Source organism: Morone saxatilis, unplaced genomic scaffold (assembly GCF_004916995.1).
Source record: "Morone saxatilis isolate NCDOM2014 unplaced genomic scaffold, NCSU_SB_2.0 Contig3, whole genome shotgun sequence".
Taxonomy (NCBI): Eukaryota; Metazoa; Chordata; class Actinopteri; family Moronidae; genus Morone; species Morone saxatilis.
In genome coordinates, this window is record NW_023339873.1 from 18975453 (window position 1) to 18995429 (window position 19977).

The 19977-nt window shown below is 42.7% G+C and overlaps 1 protein-coding gene across 3 annotated transcripts; it reads left to right on the forward strand.

The window, feature by feature from the left end:
* Nucleotides 1-9946: 9946 nt before the first annotated feature.
* On the forward strand, nt 9947-19079 carry ctage5 (CTAGE family, member 5; the record flags this gene model as incomplete). Of its 3 annotated transcripts, XM_035674012.1 has the most annotated exon segments (22): nt 9947-10078; nt 10253-10274; nt 10365-10453; nt 10597-10668; nt 11313-11423; nt 11580-11651; nt 11765-11869; nt 12166-12288; nt 12483-12665; nt 12843-12933; nt 13140-13207; nt 13304-13374; nt 13458-13559; nt 13656-13752; nt 13923-13990; nt 14955-15040; nt 15179-15292; nt 15802-15951; nt 17081-17239; nt 17341-17393; nt 17483-17648; nt 17750-19079. In XM_035674012.1, coding segments are annotated over 22 exon segments (2349 nt in total), but the record flags the coding sequence as incomplete, so codon positions are not given.
* Nucleotides 19080-19977: the final 898 nt, after the last annotated feature.

A 19977-nucleotide genomic window follows, 5' to 3' on the forward strand; every position in this document is an offset into this window, starting at 1 on the left:
AAATTATCACAGGTGGCGAAACTACTCACGAAACCATGCAGCCATATTGGATCGTCAACGCGGGGTGATGACGTTGTCTTTGTGCGCGGCGTTGGTTGCCATGGTAACAGACGACAGCGGTGTTGTCAGCTTTTTAGATAAAGGTGCAAAAGTCCACAAAATGTCCACGTTTTAGGGTGCCCAAACATTCATCCTCCGCAAAGTTTGTTTGTTTATTTCAAAGTGATCCCCCCCACTAATATGAAACTATAAAATAAAATAAAAAACCTTTGACCAGTGACCAGATAATATTTTGTATTGCAAGCAGCTCTACGATGTTAATAATTAGCTTATCCTCATGCTGGCCTTATACCTTATCTCAGCTCTCTCATTTAGTATTGAGTCTTCATGACAGCAACAGCTTAGAGGCAATGTCCACTTGACAGCACAACTGGCCGGAGTTATTTCCCCTCATTATGGGCATTTCTTCCTCATACACTCCTGTTTAAACAACAATAATGACTGTTTCGCTGGTTTACAAAATCCTGTGGGGTACAGGCTTGGTTTTTGTGATTTTACCTCATTTAAATCTGGGATTGTTGTCTGACTACAAGATCTGTGGAGATTCTGAGTGTGAAAGTAAGTCCTAAACTATTAATTCTAATTTATGACTTTGTATATAATATGTAAGTCAGTTAAAAAAACTTTCTTAATGATGATATTTTTAATCTGTACATTAAGTCCATGCATCCATTTTCTATTTGAATCACCACTTTGTGTCTGTCTCTTGCTGTCTTTGTGCAGGCCTGATGAGCAGAGTGCAGGCCATCAAGGACCACCATGCAAAAGACTGTCGTTTCCTGAGCTTTAGACGAGGAGACACCATCTTCGTTTACCACAAACTGACCGGAAAGAGGGAAGACCTCTGGGCTGGAAGTGTGAGTCCGATATCTCAAACAACTCAAACAGTCCCCTTACCTCAGGTTCCAGGTTAAAGAGATTAGTCTTGATTATAATACAGACTTCTCAGATTGTCAGCACTGATTGGCTCAGTTATGTGAACACTGTAACTGATAAACGCAATTGTCTGTGAGAGCACTCCAATTCACTTGTATAATTATGTACTACAGCAGACAGAATGTGTGAAACTGCTTTGAGTGGCTTTTGTCTTAAGCAAATACGAACCTGAATCTTCTTTTTTTAACAGAGGAGTGTCTAAAACAAATGTACACCTGAATACACAGAAATGCTCATTAGGACTGAGGCGAAACATATGAAATGAGTTGGATGGACTGTAAATAGTTCTGCTGCCTGCTGGATATGGGAAATTGTCAGTATAATGAAGTACAAGATTAGAGTTAAATCTGACATCAAAACCTAGGGTTAGGGTTACGAAGGAGGAAAATGTGTGCAGAAATAAAAGTTAAAAAAAACATCGCTGTGTGTTTTGTGCAGCATATATATATTCACATAAGCTCACATATACAGGCATAGAGACAGACGATTGGTATAGGGTTAAGACAGAAATGATACAAAATCCAGACTGCAGAGTAATTTTTTGAAAACCATATATTGCAATCTAAAGTATACTATTGAATTCTAAGAGTTTTTATACAATGTCTTTGTGTGCTATAGGGTAATCAGCTTCACAGTGAGTCTGGTTTCTGACATCACTTAACTATAACTTAATTCTAAGTGACACTGATAAGGACTGTAAAATGAAATGTAATTTGCCATCTTTGTTTCTCTCCTCTTGATCGTTGTGCGCTCCTTCCTTCAGTTCTTACACAATGCTGCTGTGGCTTTAACTGTGATTGTTGCTTCCTTTTTTCTTTCAGATTGACAAACAGTTTGGTTATTTCTCAAAGGATGCTGTGAAAGAGGAGCAGGTTCATGCGACTATGGAGAAAGTAGTGGAAACGCAGGTAAACAAGCTTTGATTTCAGTAGATAAACATACTCTTTCATAATAACTATAATAGGTAATTGTAAAGAAATATAATAAATAGTTAGTAAACCGGTATATTGTGATATGGTATAGTATAAATAAGCCCTCCTTTCCTCTCTTCATTCAGAAATCAGATTTTTTCTGTATGGATGAGTCTGGTTTTCCCATTGACACTAGTCATCTGGACGGTGATGATGATGATGACAATGGTGATGACAATGAGAAAATCAAAAACCAGGAGTCAGAAATCACCCAAACCACCCCATACACCGATGACACATACGCTGAAAGTCCTTCAACACCTGCAGATGTCTCTACAGAACTTCCAGCCTCAACCCAGGACGCTGCTGGCACATCGACAGAAGAGGACGAAAGCAAAAATGGCGGTGATGCTGCTGCCGGGACTCACGAGGAAGCACAGGAGGCTCCGAACGAACAAGGTGGGTCTGCTTCCTCGCCGTGGTTTGGTTCTTCAGTGACAGGATGGTTAGGTCTGGATGCAGAGGAAGAACCTGGCATTTTGGCTGAAGGAGAGAAAAAAGACGAGACACAAGAGACACAGGCTTCTTTTGGTTCTTCAGTGACAGGGTGGCTTGGGTTGGGAGGAGAGGGGAAACCGGATGATGCTGTGATAAGTAAAGAAGAAGAAAGAGAAACTGATGATTCTTTCACTTCAACCATGACTGGGTGGCTTGGCTTTGGAGGAGAGGAAAAAACAGACACCGCAGAAAAAGAGCAAGATGAAGAAAGAGAAAACGACAAAGAACAAGAACCAGGAGAGACATTCAGGAGTAGGAGGATGTCTCTGGACCTAGAAGGCAGCCAATTACACGAAGAGGAGAAGGAAGACATGGGGACACTGGATTGGCTAGGAAACGGACTGTCAAGCACGCTGGGGTTCGGCCGGACCAATCAAGAGTCAGGGCATGAGGCAACAACTGAAGGAGAGGTAGAGGAGACAACCCAAGAGGAGGAAGAACAGCCAGCATCTAGTTCTTGGTTTGATATGGGGATCGGGGACATTTTAGGCTTCAGGGAAGACAAGAGTGAAGTTGATGAGAGTACAGGAAGTGGTGTTAAGGAGACAGATAAGGACGAAACCTTAGAGCAGGCAACAGGCTCAGAGAATGTGGATCAGTCACAACCTGCACTGACAGAAGAGGTAAGGACAGAAAATAGCAATGAAGCAAAGGTGGAAGAAACTCCAAAAGACCAAAACACCCCATCAGAGACAGATACAATGCCTGGCACCACAGAGCCACCCACTGCTGACATTGATAATAGTGATTTAGGTACTTTAGACATTAGCAAGGATAGTGTCTTACCTGATGATGCAGCATCTGAGGTCGATAAAAAATATATTTCTCCTCAGGCCAAGTTAGGGGAGAAGTCTCAGGCTGCAGGTGGAATGTCTTCAGTGCTCAACAGCTTTTTTCAAATCGGCAGTGAGGAAGAAGAGCAGGATAATGTTCTAGATGATAACAACAAAGAGACAAAAGTGCTAGATAGGGAAACAGTTGAAGAAATGGAGGGTAAAGACCATCAGGTGCTCACATCAATAGAAAATGAGGGTGAGGATAACAACAGAGACATAGGAGAAGAAGAAATGCAAACCGCAAGCGAGACTGATCAGGATTTTTTGACACAGTCTGACATCCATTTAGGGTCCAACTCCAGTTCTGTGGATTTAAATTCAAACTCCACAGGACGATCTATAGGTGAGCAGGATAAAACAGAGGACGTGGTTGAGGAGAGGGCGGAGAGCCCAAATCAGATCGATACCACGGAAGAATCCACAGATCCATTCGTTAAAACTGGCGCTGGTAGTGATGATCAGGAAGGTGAAGGGAATAATGCAGAGGCTCAGACTGATGACTCAGCAGAATACAGTCATGTCAGCGGTGGCGCACAAGAGAGCAGTGGAGAGAGTCAGCCTTTCTTATCATCAGGCTCAGCCGAAGAGAAAATTGAACCCGTCTCCAGCGAGGATGACACTTTACCTGCTCACAGTGATGTCGCTCATTCAGATTCACTGGCTGTGGTTGATAATAACACAGAAGCAGACACACATCAGGGTGAGTTAGAAGAGGAGGGAGAGGGGCATCGTGTTGGGGGCAGCTCTCAGGAGTTTGGATCGTCCCATTCTACTAACAGAAGTACTGAAACTATGACTGAAAATGCACCAGAATTGGACAGAAAAATGTCTCCCACTAGTGAGAGCACAACACAGATGGACAAGGCAGACTCTGTGTCCCTGCATACTCAACAACGTGATGGTGAGGCACACGTGCTGAAGGAACCTGTTAATGAAACTGAGAAGGATACAGAGACTGAGACTGAGGAAGTGGAGGAGTCAAAGGAAGAGGAAAAGCAGAGGGACATAGAGGAGTTAAATGTAGAAGAGAAACAGTATGAGTTAAAGGAAGAAGAGAAGCAGCAGGAAGTGAAGGACATGAAGGAAGAGAGGAAACAAGAGGAGGTGGAGGACTTAAGGGAGGAGAAGAAGGAAGAGATAGAAGAGTTAAAGCAGGAGGAAAAACAGGAGGCGGTGGGGGAGTTAAAGGAGGAGGAAAAGCAGGGGGAGGGAGAGGAGTTAATGGAAGAGAGTAAACAGGAGGAGGTGAAGGACTTAAGGGAGGAGGAGAAGCAGGAAGAGATAGAAGAGTTAAAGAAGGAGGAAAAGCAGGAGGCGGGGGAGCAATTAAAGGTGGAGGTAAAAGAAGAGGAAAACAAGGAGGAGGTGAGGGAGTTAGAGGAAGAGAAAAAGCAAGGGGAGGGAGAGAAGTTAAAGGGAGAGGAGAAAAGGAAAGAGTTAAAGGAGGAAAGGCAGGATGAGGGAGAGGAGTTAATGGAAGAGAGTAAACAGGAGGAGGTAGAAGAGTTAAAGAAGGAGGAAAAGCAGGAGGTGGGAGAGCAATTAAAGGTGGAGGTAAAAGAAGAGGATAACAAGGAGGAGGTGAGGGAGGAAGAGGAAAAGCAAGGGGAGGGAGAGGCAGTTAAGGGAGAGGAGAAATGGGAGGAAGTGAAGGAGGTAAAAGAAGAGGAGAAGCAGCAGCAGCAGATAGAAGAGCTAAAAGAGGAAAAGTGGGAGAAGGTGGAAGACTTAAAAGAAGAGGGGAGAAGGGAGGAGTTAAAGGAGGTCGAAGAAGTAAGGGAGAGGGAGAAGAAAGCAGATGAAGAAAATAAAATACCGTCATCTCATTTTGAGGCAGAGGTGGGAAACATTGACAGGCCAGAGTCAGAAACATCCACACAGGCTGAAAATAGACAGACCGAAAACCCGCAGATAGAAGAAGAGAAGACAGTGGAGGAAAACACACAACAGGAGGAGGCTGAGGAGAATGTGCAGGGGGAGAGGAGGGACAAAGAAGGAGAGGGGAGCCTGAAATGTCCAAATGAGCTTTGTCCTCAAGCCAGCGAAGATGGATTTGTGATGGACAGAGATGGAAACGATTCTGCGAACAGACTGAACTCATTAGAGACAGGAGAGCAAAATCATATGGCCGATAACGATCAGACATTAGCAGACGGACGGAATGTGGACAGAGATCAGGACAGAAAACGGGAGGAAGAAAAAAGAAATAATGATGCTGAGGCTGATGAGGGGAAAAATGAGCAGGGTGAGAAAAAACACACACAATCAAATTTAACTGGCAATGAAGACATCAAAAGCAACAATGCTAACTCTAATCTTAGTGCTCTGGGAGTTAATCAGAGTGGGAAATACACTGACAATGATCTGCTGTATTCAGGTGAGACTGGCCAAAATAGCCTTCCCAGTCACATTTTACTTGCCCAGACAACTGAGAAGAAAGAAGATGATCAACTGACTTCCACTAAGGCAGAAAACACAGACCCTTCTGACGACCAAGTGTTCCATCAGGGAGATAAAACTAAGCCCGAAGTCACTGAAACTAGCAGCAATGGGGTTTCCACTGAGAAGAAAACAGAGCAAATACACTCTGATTATAGTACAGTGGAGTTCAGGGCCGAGGGAGGAACGGGAATTTCAGTTTCGTCCAGTGACCCTGTTGAAAGTCAGGCTGTGATATCTGAACAAGCTGTTCCACACGCGTCTGATGGTCACAATAAAGGGACAGCAGAGGCTGAAAGTGGAGGAGCATTTGGCCTTTTCAAAAACACCTTTAGGTTTTTCAGCCAGCCGACTGCCACAGAATCCACAGAATCTACCCCAACTTTAGATGTTAACACAGGTGACACATCTGAGGCACAAGCCTCTCTGACCCCCGAACAAGAACTGGATTCCACTACAGATTCAAGTCAGGTTCATGTTGAAGAGTTGCACGCAGACTCTCCCATCACCCTGTCGCAACAGCAGCCTTCTCCTCCTCCCTTCGTCCAGACATCCTTGACTCCGTCCCCGACTCAGACCCATTCTCAGCCCAGTTCTCTGTCTCCAAACACAGGAAGTCCACTCCAAACACAAACCCTCTCCAAACATTACAAGAACCTCCTCGCCCACATGAGCGCGGATGAGATGACTCTTTTGATTGAGCTCTTTGGGCGGCACAAGCTGCAGTTTTTGGATTACATTTTAGGAAGCTCTGAAACCATGACCGATGACCCCGATGATGATGAGTCTATATTGTCGGATATAGAAAGACTTCTGCATTACCACAGGGAGACACTGGTTGCTCCTAGCATGAGGCTCGTGGATGCACCACATGAGGACAAAGAAAAGACCAAGACGCTCATCGCACTTCAGAAGCTAGAAATGCTGCTGGCGAGAGTGAGAGAGACTTTCAACACAGGGAAATCAGACCTCACTAACACAAACCATCAAGGTATTTTTGTCTACAAGGCCTCAAAGATCATGGCTGATATTATTGATACTTTAAGTTAATTTAATCATTTAATCTTAGTGAGTTGAGTTTGACTTGCAATGATCTCAATCAGAGTGCATGTGTTTCCCTGTTAAATACAGCTGAGGCCAGCTGTGTCGGTGAATCCTGTTCAGCTCACAGCGGAGATAAGGAAATGGCCACTGAGGCAGAGTCAAGTAAGATGGGAGATTCCTCTGGAGGTCTGGATAAGAACGTCCAGAGAGATGAACGGATGGATGAATTGAAAGGTGGACAACCGAATAGTGGAGGCACAGAAAAAGAGAGGGTAACTGAGGAGGAGAAAACAGGAGAGAAGGAAACAAGAGGCAAAGAGAGAGCTCATGTTCAGCCAGGGCCACCACAGCCACAGGAAGGTATGGATGAATCAAGTATGCCTTAATCAAGAAGGATTCAAAGATGATTAAAAGATATTAATATATGAGAAGGAGCGCTACTCGACCTGCTGCATCCTCATTCCTGCAACACACAAGCTCACAACCTGGAACATTATGGCAGGGCCAGAACATTACTTATATTTTAATACATTAAACGAAGATAAAAGCTTTGTGTTGATCTCAAATAATGCTGTATTACCAATATCATTGTGACAAAGGAGGAAAGCTTACATTTTAAATCCCATTATGTTTGCAACTCCAGCTCCAGGGGTAATGAAGCAGATTCTGGACTTTGTTCATCAGACCGCTGAAGACTCAACCACTCACGTCCATGCAACAACGGAGCTCCTCATATGGCTGACTTTACAGGTAAGATACCCATGTGAGCTGAACATAGGTTAAATGATCACTAAATGATCCAAACCATAAGTGTATCTTTTTAACTACACAGCTACAACACATTTAGTTTTTTCTTTAATCTTTATAATCTTTCAGGTTTCTTCCCAATACCTTTATATACATTGTACAGAGACAACCACTGTGTGTTTCAGAGGGGTGATTCATTATTTTACATTGACTGAAAATCAATTGAAATCCTAACAGAAAATCATTTGAGCACCATTCAGAATATAAAACAACCACAGGACCAAATTAAAAAAAACACCAGTTTATAAAACTGAGAATATTATTTCAGTTTTCTTCAATTACAGCATTTTCATTGATATGATGACTGAGGTAAAGCAGGGTGTTTTTTTTTACTTATACATTTTGTCTGACCCAGTTTTAAACATGTTTTGTCAAGTAACTTAAAGGTTCACAGGCTACTTTGGATCATTTTGTACGGGGAATCTTTGGTTGGAGATAGAATATACCTGAGGACCCCCTGACCCACTTCCACACAGGTGTTCCTCTAGTGTCTACACTGGGGAGTCTGGTTCTTTAAGACTCTGACTGAACTTGTGGCATGTTGATCTGACTCTCCCTCTGGCATTCAGCTTTGCCTTCCTCTCAGCTGTCAAGCGAGGTTGGCTCCCTCAACATCACTCACATTCCTCAGTGCTTGTGGATCTATAACACACGCTGATCCAGCTGGCAATCCACCTGCTTTAAAGGCAAATTGTTTCAAATGTTTAGAGAGGGCAAGTGATTCTCTAGTTTCAGATGGGCCAACATGAGGTCAGTGTGGTGAGTACCTTTTGAAACATTTGGTGAAAGTTATACGTCGGACTGAGTCAAGCCTTCACCTGTGTCCTACTTTAGCAGCTTGTTATTAGCCAGAGGCCGTAACTCAACACGAGTGACACATGGTCGCACGGTGCTCCAGAGAGATGGCGTTTGTGTAAAAACATACTTGTGTGTGAAGTTTGAAAATACTTCTATTAATTATTCAGGAGATAATCAAAGACGACATTGAGAATACGCCATTAAATGTATTGACACCTGTTTCTGTTGGTGTCACTTTGAAAGTGCTCCGATGTGCCAGTGTGGCATTTTACAATTGGTGACGTTGCGAGTGAACCATTTGTGCGGGCGGGGGTGTAATTATATCTACATGAGCCTATGAGTGCTTAAAAATCAAACAAAATTTATTTATGAATTATTCATATATATTATGCTTATTGTGTGATCAACTTCCTAAGTAGTAGCAGTGTAGCAGAATATTTACGAACAGTTTGTAGAGAGAATCCAACATCCGAGCTCCCCCTACGACGTGTGAAGTCACGTGGTCCACTCTTGAGCGTCGGTGTTGTGAATAGGATGTGAAATCGCCGCGTACCCGGTTGATGGCTTCAGTTTCTGCTTATCAGTGTCAGTTTAAATGAAAGATATCGCTAAAATAAGAACCCAATGAACAAATTCGGAAATGGAGGAACATACGACAAGCGACCAGGTGGCGAGCAAAGCGGTCGACTTTCAGGCGACGGCAGAGGCTTACTACAGTATCGCCGTGGAGAAAGTGAAGGATGTACGTTACGTTATGTGGCAGCTTTCGTTAGCATTTCCTAACTAGCCGTCACAGCTGACACAACGTAGCGGATTGTCAAGCAGCCGAAAACAGCTCTTAGTATTAGTACTATCGCTGCGTACATCTTTGACTTGTGTACAGCTCATGCTTGAATACGTGTGTGTCCTACCAGTGCTGTTTACCCGCTGTCAGGATTACATTGAGGTTTTGTGTTGCTTTTTGAGATGTGTTTGTAGTTTTTCACAGAGTTAGCCAGTAATGGTTAGCTAGCCAATTGATAGTAGTGTGTCAGATCATGTGGTGTTGTGCCTTCCAGATGTTTCTATTCGTTGAGCTAAAATATGCTTGTGTTTTTGAAATGTCCTCGTAGCAGATAAATATGCTACCTACTCTGTACTATCACACAGTCTGTGAAACAGCTGAGTAGTAAACTGTTATGGCTAAATAGTCAATGCTTCTACTACTTGCAATACCAGCTGACTCACATTTGTTATATATACACATTCAGTAGTCGATTGTTAAACCATTACAACCACTTGAGGGTGAAATTGGAAAGCTGTTTGGTTCCTTCTGCAGTTGTAAGACAGCTGGTGGTCTCTTATTCCTTTATTAGAAGTATGTAGGCCAGCCATGTAGTACTAAGGAGCTTATCCTGACGTCCACAATGAGTATTCCTTCCTCCTTTGTCTATAATCCACGAAGTTAAATAGAGTAAACCTAATGTTGACTCACAAGGGTCACACACCTCTTTTTTTTTTTTAAGATGCTCATTCAAACCAGATCCAAAAACAAAGAGCTCTCTCCTCTTGGTTCAGGTTGTATCATCACTGCCTGACGACATCCGACCCGGGCCGGACCTGTACGGGGTGCCATGGGAACCAGTCCTCTTCTCCAGTCTGGTGGGGCTGGTCACAGTGCTTTTGTTCACTTGTAGATGTTACAGCTCTGTGAGTACACAGCCATGTATATACGCATCAACATCACAAAGATTTTAGTAGAGATTTGTAGTGGCGCTGTTGGTTCAAAGATAGACACAAAGAGACCACACTCGGCCCATTTATCAACAGATGAATCCCTTTTTTACTACTTGTTCATCATCGTTTTCTTCTTATTTCTTACAGGTCAAAAGCAGAATGTATCGAAGTAAGTTCTCACTACTGATTCCTTGATGTGACATTTTTATGATCTAAACACTGCCAATTTAACCTCTCTGCACACTGTATATCTTTTCAGGTAGAGAGCAGTGGATGGCAGAGCAGGTTGCACAGCTGCTGGATGAAAAGTGTAAAGTCCTTGAGACTCTCAGCAAATGTCAACAAGAGGTTGGTTCTGGTGCCAATGCTGACTGACACACAACACTTGTTGTTTTTAACTGAGCTCCATGGTGTGAAAAAAGTCTGCATGACTATCATGAGTCATGCCCACATTTGCTGACATTTATTTCCTCATTTGGTGTCATTTGCAGCATGATGACCTAGAGAGTTCACTGAGGGACAGTGGCGTCTTGGCCCAAACCCAAAAGACAGAACATCTGGAGGTAAGGCAAAGAGAAAAAAACTATTTGGAAACAAAACCCCACTGTTGAACTACAGACTTCTGTATAGTGTTTTGCTATAAGTGAGTTGTTTATAAGATGTAACTTCAGTTAGTTTCTTCTTAAATCCTTGGACTGTTTTAAATGGTTTACCTAATACAGCAGATTTTTTGAGATATTTTAATCTGTGTGCATTTTACCCAAATTGGCTAATGTCATTGAAATTTAATCTGCAATAACTTTTGAGTCATGTTTATGTCCATACTTCTGTCAAATACTATACTATGTTCACCAGCTAGTTGCTAAGTGTGTATGTCTGCTTTTTGGTGCGGAGTAAGTAGTATACTGTAGGTTTTAGGGCAGCTAAACAATGAGTCGAAACTCACTATAAAGCTTTGTACAGCTGAGGGGAGTTGCAGATTCAGTTGAGAATTTTCACTACATGCGACCGCTTCCACATGTCATTTGATACATTATTATAAAAATATTGTATATACCCGCTTTTAAGGTCTTAAATTTGTTTTGCTGCTTCACCAATTTAGAATAATGATTAATCACACCTTGGCACTGTGGCTCCACACTCTCTTACTCTTTTGCTTTCACTTGAAGGAGTTTTCTAAACACATCATGTTTTCCTGTTCTTCCAGAGCAAAGCCAGACAGCTGGGACAAGCTAAAAGGGAGCTGGAGAGGGATCTTGAACAACTGAAAGATCAACTGGAACAGCAGAGAGAACATAGGATAGAGCAAGAAAGAAGGGTAGGAGCACAAACTATTATAGCAACAACAACACCAAACTGGCAAAGTCTACTTGACTGCATCTACAGTTATCATTCAGGACTCACATTTGAATAGGAATGAGAATCCATTGCAGTAGTGTGACATTGATAGAGTGGATTCTTTTTTTCCTTCCAGATAACAGTGCTTGAAGAGGGCATGAAAACTTTTGAAGAAGAATCCAAAGACCTCCAGTCACAGGACGAGCAGGTGCAGTACTCTCCTCTTTGAACTTCACATCACATTCCTCTCCTCTCTTCCTTTATGCTTCATCTTTTCCCTCAACGTTTAATCTGACATTGTCACTGTCCGTCTGTCTCTAGGCACAAACCACTCTGAAAGTGTACAGCATGAACAGTGACAGACTACAGAGGAATCTGGAAACGGCTGGAGAGGAGAACACTCTGCTAAAAGAGAGCAATGCTCAGGTGGGATGTTGTACACACACACACACATTACACACACATTACACACAGACAATTACTGTACATTGTAGCATGCAAGGTGGTTTTGCATTTGCATGATTGAGTTGTACTGTTCAGCCAGTTCCATCCAGTCTGTCGGATCACATATGTGAACACTTTGCATCACATGTACACAGAATTGTTAATAGTACCATCTGTTCTTGGCATATTTGTAACTATGTCCCTCCCCTTTCCACCTCTATTCCCCCTTGTTCCTTGCACCATAATTTAATCTCTCTGTCCTTCTCTTTCTCTCTCAGTTGAGGCAGCAGGTGGAGGGATGGGCGGAAAGAGTTAGTGAACTGGAGGCAGAGATCAGCAGGTGTGAGGTCGCCCACAGCGAGATGCTGCAGGATGTGGCCAACAAGGATGAGCGTATAATGGTAATAATTCTAGTATATTGCAACTAGTTACTGTATATTATACCCTGGGTTTTCTAATTAAAGACTGGACTTAAATAATGGACATGTCTTTGAGAACTACCACAGAAGAAGACTGCAAACTGACCTTAGTTAAAACCTTTATTTCTTTATGTTGTTGGAAATGGGTTTGATGCCATATATTTGTGTCCTTCCAGTCCTTGACAGATCGGCTGCTAAGGATGAAAGCTTGGGATTCAGACCTGGAGGAAGAGGAAGGTGAGGGAGGAGAGAAGGAGTCGTCCAATGGGACAGCTGGGAGAGGAGAGAATGGAAGAGGAGATGGCGTGCAAACGCAACACCATCTCCAGAAAGTCCAGAAACTTATCTATGCTGCTAAGGTAGGACTAAAATGAACACAAGCACACAGTTTTAATGAATTTGATGTAAGCTAATGCTAAGAGTGGAGCAGCATGTTAAGGATGTTTGGAAACTGCCTGTAGAATTCAAAACTAGGTTAAGCATCTCTGTAGGTACACGTTACTGAATGCCAACTAATGTGCTGTGTTTTTGTGCAGCTGAATGCAGACCTCAAATCAGTCGATGAAGACAAGGACAGAGCATTTGCCAAACTGAATGATGAAGTCAAAGCTAAAGAAGACTTGCATTGTGAGTCAACTGTACACCAATGTCTTTTTCCCCAAAGGTTTCAAGGTTGTAAGATACAGAACAAACAAGCCAGACAAAGTTAGAATTTACACTGGCGACAGACAAACAACTGAGTTCTAACAAGTGTAGAGACTAGACATATTACCGATTTAATGCTTTTTGAATCTGTGTGCCACTATGTGTGCGTTTTTTGTTTTCCCCTCTAGTGAGCATTAAGGAGCTGGAGAAGGAGAAATTATCTCTGCAGTCAGACTCTGAGCACTACTCAGATCAGGTAGCTGACCCCAACTATGTATTACTGTAATATTTTATTATATTGTAGTTCCACTTCCATTTGCTTTGGATTAATTCCTTTTATTCATGTGTTCAGGTCCAAAGACTACAACAGAAACTCCACATTATGACAGAAATGTACCAGGAGAACGAGCTCAAGCTGCACAGGTATAGACACACACACATAAATGTACGGAGAAGTAGCAAGTGCGACTGCAAAGCCTCACTGATGAACGTGTGTGTGTTTGCAGGCTGCTCACAGTGGAGGAGAAGGAGCGCCTGCAGAAAGAAGAGAAGTTAAATAAAGCGGACAAAAACATTGCGTTGGCCATGGAAGAACTCAACAACTATAGGTAGCTACTTCCTCAAAGTGTTACCAAACACATTTGTGACATTTAGCCTCCCATGCACAAAAACACAGCTCACCTGTACATCCACTTTTTCTTCAGACAACGAGCAGGGGAGATGGAGGAAGAGCTGGACAAGACCAAACAGTCTTACCAGACTCAAATATCAGCACACGAGAAGAAGGCTCACAATAACTGGGTGAGTAAAAGTCCACTTAAAAACTTTTTTGTACAGCCAAATACATTATACATTACATACGTTGTTGGTGTGGCTGTAGCGGAACACCATGATGCTGACTGTATCTATGTATGTGTTGTACATAGTGTTGTATGACGTGTTATGTTACTGATCTGGCCTTGATTTTCCAGCTGGCAGCCCGAGCAGCAGAGAGAGAGCTAGCAGACATCAGGAGAGAGAACGCCCTCTTCAGACAGAAGTAAGCACACAGTAACTGAAGTTAACGTCACGTCATTTCTGTCATTTCTGCTGCTAGGGAGTCTCTCACATCAAAACAATAACAAAAGAAAAAGTTTGATGGGGAGACATTGGGAAGTGGTGTGGGATCATGCGAGTTGTTGTCTTCACCAGCATTGTTGTCACTGCAGTCAGCTTCTTACGGTTAGGATTCACTGAAGGAGGTTTCTACCTGGAGCCGAATGATCTGCAGAGGTCTTCTCCTCCTCCGAAACAAACAGACCCGCTGATTTAAACTGATACAACACTGAAAAAACTAGTTTAATCTTAAAAGTCAGTGTTTCTCAAACACTGTTTGGCAGACAAAGGACGTCCTAGAGGGCCTGCAAGCTGAGCTGCTGCTAACGTTTGCTCAGCTTGTTTAACTTAAGATCCAGACGTCTGATGGCTAAAATCCTTCAACTGCATAAAATATATAGTTTAAAAAGATCTAAAAATGTATCAGAAAAATGTGGCATAAAACTGAATAAAAAGTTAATTTATGAGAGCTTCTGCAGACAACCACAATGAATGCACAAATGGAACATGGTGCCAAGTTACCTGAAAAGAATTACGTATTTTTCTGGGTTTGACCATTGTTACAAACATTTGAAATAATCTCAGTACACAACTTAACAAATATTATAACATAAGTCTAGTGTGTTTAGACATTTTAATGCGGAAATTTTATTTATTTTATATCTTAAAAACAACACAAGGTCAAGGGTGTACTCATTTTTAGTTGCACACAAAAATTGCCCTTGGCTCATAAAACCAACTGTGGTACAATTTCAAAAATAAACTGTATTCGGAATTTCATAGAAATCAGTTTTTGGGTTGTTGTTTTTTTTTTATTTGTTTATTTCATATTTATATACTGCATACATTACAGAGTCAGGTCCAGAAAATGTTTGTCATATATTGACTTTAGGTGTGTTTGTTTACAGGCTGACAGACACACAGTTTAAACTAGACGCCCTCGACAAAGATCCCTACGCCTTGGACAGCCTGGCTAGACCACTGCCTTTCAGAGGTTAGCACACACATACAAACCACACACGCATTACTGAGCTCACATTGTGTCCCCTGGCTGATAGACCCCAGCCTGGAAGTGCAGTAGGCTACGGAGTTCCTCGACTTTGACACTCACCAAACTGTCCTTCCCCTCCAGCTGAAAGGTCACCATACGGCCCGTCTCCTCTGGGTCGACCTGCATCTGAAACCAGAGCTTTTCTGTCTCCTCCCACACTAATGGATGGACCGCCTGCTAGACTGTCTCCTCGAGGTACACACACACAGAAAAGCATATAGTGTTCCCAGTTTTCATTCATATACTTACATATACATTCTTCTCATATCTTACAGTGGTGAAGTTGCAAGTTGAGTTAGTTTAAGTATAGCTTTTATTGACAAGGTTTTGCTGATTGGAATTACACTTTCTATTTTTACATACAGTACATTTTCTAATTCAGTCTCACAAAGTCATCACAATAAACACTTGCAGCATGTTGGAGATTACCAGCTGGCTGTAGCATGATCAGCTGTAGATGCTTAAACATGTGTAGTAGCATGGTCTGTATGCTGGCATGCTGTTGTTCCTCTTTGTCTCTCTCTTGCATTCACACTCATTCTGGTCCAACGGTCTGATATTTTTGGTCGATTGGTTCTGCTTGTTCCCTTCCCTCTTTGTCTCCCCTTTTCCCTCATTGTCTCTCCCTTCAACACCTCATTTACCTCTCCTTTCCTACCTCTTTCGCTCCTACTGTCTCTTTCCTCTGGTCCTTTCCTCCACAGTGCCTCGTGGTCCAATGGAGCACCCAGGTGGTCAAGGGGAGATGGAGCGGAGCGGAGGTCCTCATTCAGACAGTGGTTCAATCTCTCCTACATGGGAGAGAGATCGCAGGGGACCCCCACCAGGACCCCCCGGGCCCTTAGGACCTCCAGGTGTGTGTGTGTGCAAGAGAGACAAAGAGAGACAAAAAGTGAATCAGTAACATCCGCTGGGTCAACCTGTAACATTAGAAAGGCCTGGTGATGCTCACACAGACTGACCTGACCTGACCTGCCACTGAACATATCAAGGATTACGATTTAGAGCATATTTAACAGAAATCAGTGTCCTCCCTTTGTTTCCTCAGTTTGATCCAAATCTAAGCAGGTAAGTGCTCAAGAGTTAAAACTCCTTTAAAAGGAGCATTTTGCCACTGCTTATGATACCATTTAAACAACTAATTAAAGGAGCTTTTTATCCAGTGTTGGAAAAAAATTACAAATTCTATCCCAGCCAAGGTGACCTCAATAAACAACAACAATTGTGCAGTGCTGACAATGCTAGCACTGACTTGTGACTGCACAGATAAAAACTGTTCTCTTCCTGCTGATTCCTGCTCTTGCATATCAACGTGAGGTCCAGCCTTTAGACTGCAGCAAGGAACATTTATTTTATATCCTCACTCTCACAGGGATTTGCATGTGGCAACGCTGGATTCATGCTGTGTCGTCAACCTTTCACCATCATCATTATTATATTATTTATATAGGTGTAAAAAAATTCAACCTGTGTGGCATCATGTGCACCGTGTGATTCTGTTCAGGCCCAGTACTTCCTGCATATTTTAAAGGCATCGTGGCATTGTGTCTGCATACTGTTTGGCAACCCAAAAGGCCCTTTCAGTCACTGCACAGGTGTAACTTATATTACATTAACCATAGCTCTGTTGTTAGGTTATTAACTGCACCTGTGCAAGTCAACAGTCACTGTCATACAGTGTGAATGTGCATGCTGAATGCATTGTGACAGTGCATGTGTATTGTTTTTAATGCATTTTGAGTTTTGACACTGGAAACTACAGTTCCATCAAATGCCCACATATTTCTTATTTTAAGCTGTCAGGCTCCAAACTTGCACCTGCACTTACAGTAGCTTTCAGTATCTACAGTCATTGTGCAGTTATTTGTAAATGGAGCAACCTCCAGAAATATCAACATGACACCACAGATTGTAGCTTTATTTGGAGACAGCTGTTGATATATTATTGATAAACCTTCACATATCTCTCATTGTGTCTCTCAGGATATATGTTTCCAGAACCAGGAGGTCCAATGTACAGGAGACCTCCACCAGGTCCTCCTGGACCTCTGGGCCTTTTGCCTCCACCTGGCTCCATCCCACCGGGCCCTCTCCATCCCAGAGGTCTCCCCCCTGGGCCCCCTCACCCTTTAGACATGGCAGGTGAGTCAGTGTGATCTCTATTTACAGACTGTAAATAAACAGTAACATACATGAACCATCTGCTTCATGGTTGTTCATCTCATTTATTCATTTCAATGCAGATGGCACATACAGAGAAAACAGCCTTGGGCCTGGTGAACAGGAACACAGAGAGGTAAGAGATGTGTTTGTGTGAGCAGTATGTGTGTGTTTGGATCTGTGGACCAGCTTCTGTAACACCAACCTTTTTCTGTCTGTCACTAGTCTGGTCCTGGTGATAGAAGGACTCCCCCTGAAGGTGATCTAAGGATGGTGGGTGGACCCCCGATGGGCCCCATGGACGGCCCCTTTCCTCGTAGAGCCCCTTATGGACCACCACCTCCTGATTTCTACCCTCCCCGGGGACCTGGGGGCCCTCCCATGATGCCTAGTAAGCAGTCACAGCTATCTTCACCACTTTGAAGCACCCTGCTATCTCTAAATGCCATCAGAGTTAACCTAACGCTCTCTTTTCATCTCCTCCTTCTCCAGTGTGGGCCCCTCCACCCCCAGGGATGATGTTCCCTCCTCGTTTCCCTCCCGGCGGACCTCCTCATCCTCACCACGCTCCTCCCATGCGGCCCCCTCTGCCCGACGGCCTCCCACATCGTTCTATGGGTCCTCTCCCTCCTCAGCAGTCCCTCCCCTCCCCACCACACAGCCAGTCGCCAGAGGAGCACACACCCTCTCCCGAAGACGTAATTTGAGCCCGGCCAGGTTTTTCTTTGAGCCCTGAGATGTTTCTGGTTCAAGTTTAACGCGGTGGTAGATGGATGGTTGGGCAGGCTGCTGTTTTGCATCCTTATATTTTCTTTTACATCTACTTATTAGCCAGGAGGATGTATTTAGTGGAGAGTGGGGAAACCATCTGCCTTCATTAGCCCACTTTGTTGCTAACCGTCTGCCTCTGCTTGGTCTTTCTTCTCTATTCACATCCTCTCTTCTCTCTCTGTCACCTGCCCATCGTCATCCAGCTACATTCCCTGTGAAAGTAGGCCCTGTTGTTGTGGAGTCCCAGTGACAGCGGTTAGGCTCTGTTGTGTAATTTTACAGGAACACAGCAGCTTAATCTGCACGTCTGTGCGTGGGAAGGTTGCTACATGAACCAGAAATAATAGCTTGTTTGCTTGGTAATGCCAGAAAGGTTTTTAATGGCACTTATGAAATGTGTGCATGTAGAAATGCTGTGTGTGGTATGTGGCAGAGAATGAGAGTGTTTTACGTAAGTTATCAGTCAACATTTCGTCCCAATGGCACAGAAAGAGAAATTGAAATGATCACAGGCTATCAGGGAAGAAATGCATCTTTTTAGGACTAATACAATATATTTTGTTATACCAACACTTTTGGCATTGTCACCATCATTTTAAAAAATTTGCCATTTAGCATCTCTGTTGTTGTTGACCTGATTACACTTAAATCAGATCACATCAGGTCTTGTTTTGTCTGTGAGTGAACAGAGTTGATCTTAAATATTCATCAGAGGTCAAATGACAGTTTCTTAAAATATAATAAAAGTGTATAACTTTATTTCACTGGCATCCCTGTGGGATTTGTAGGACTTTGCCTTGATCAACAACGCTATTACTTCACAGAGCAACGCTTTTGATCGTGTTACAATGCATATGGCCTAGACTTGAAAAAAGTGGCTTATATTAGCCGCTTGTGTTATGCCGAGGTGAGCTGTGACTCATCAGCCACAGAGCGGTGAATTAAAGTGGACTGACTGGAAGAGAGGCTGCATTCAAAGCCGTAAAGCTGACACCCATGTGAATTATGTAAAAAGTGATTATTAATAGATAAATAAAGACTGTCAAATTGTCCATGTCTCCCTATTTCACTAATGTATTAATGTTCAATTTGTTGTGCATGGAGATGTAACAGCAAACTCATCAGTGGCCAGCAGGAGTAACAGAGCTTTGGATTGTGATTGGAGGTCAGGTTTGGTTTGTTATCAGTGTTTTCTATTATGCTGTACATAGGACATGCAATAGCAGGGTTTTAAACATGCTGAACAGAACATTCTGCAAATGAATGGCGACTCTCGGATTGAATTACAAGACTTGTGCACTGTATATCATTTAATTAATATTTTAGATAACATCCCTGTTGAAAAAGTAATGTTCAGCTGCGGCTTTATCACTAAAATTATAAATGATAGAGAATGATATTTTTCCCATCCAGTTTCTGTATTGACTTGTATACAGAATATCACCTTACTTTATACTATATGTTTTAGTAGCAATTTATTATGGTTAGGCTAGAAATTAGAAGCAAAAAAAATCATAGATATTTGAACATGTCAAAGCAGGAAACTCACACACCACATTCTCCTTTGGTCATTCAGTTCCAGGGTCCTCATATTCTCAATGCTGGCCCACTGACATGGCTTTGGTAACTGACACTTGATATTGATCTTGCTATGTCATATGAGAGACAGCTGTATTAATCCTTCTGTTTCACCAGGTACATCCACTTAAATACACAGGATATCAGCATACATGGAAATGACCACTGTCACTCTCCCCTGACATTAAAAGATAAAGCCTGCTGTTGTACACTGGAAGATGGATTTTGCCTACATAATCAAAGCTATTATTTTAAACCAAGAGCAACAAGCAAACTGTGCTTTTTCAATAAAACTGTCTTCAGTGAAAGATTAAGGGACTCACTTGAGACTAAACTCAGCTACATTAAGCAGTGTGTGCAAAGATTACATG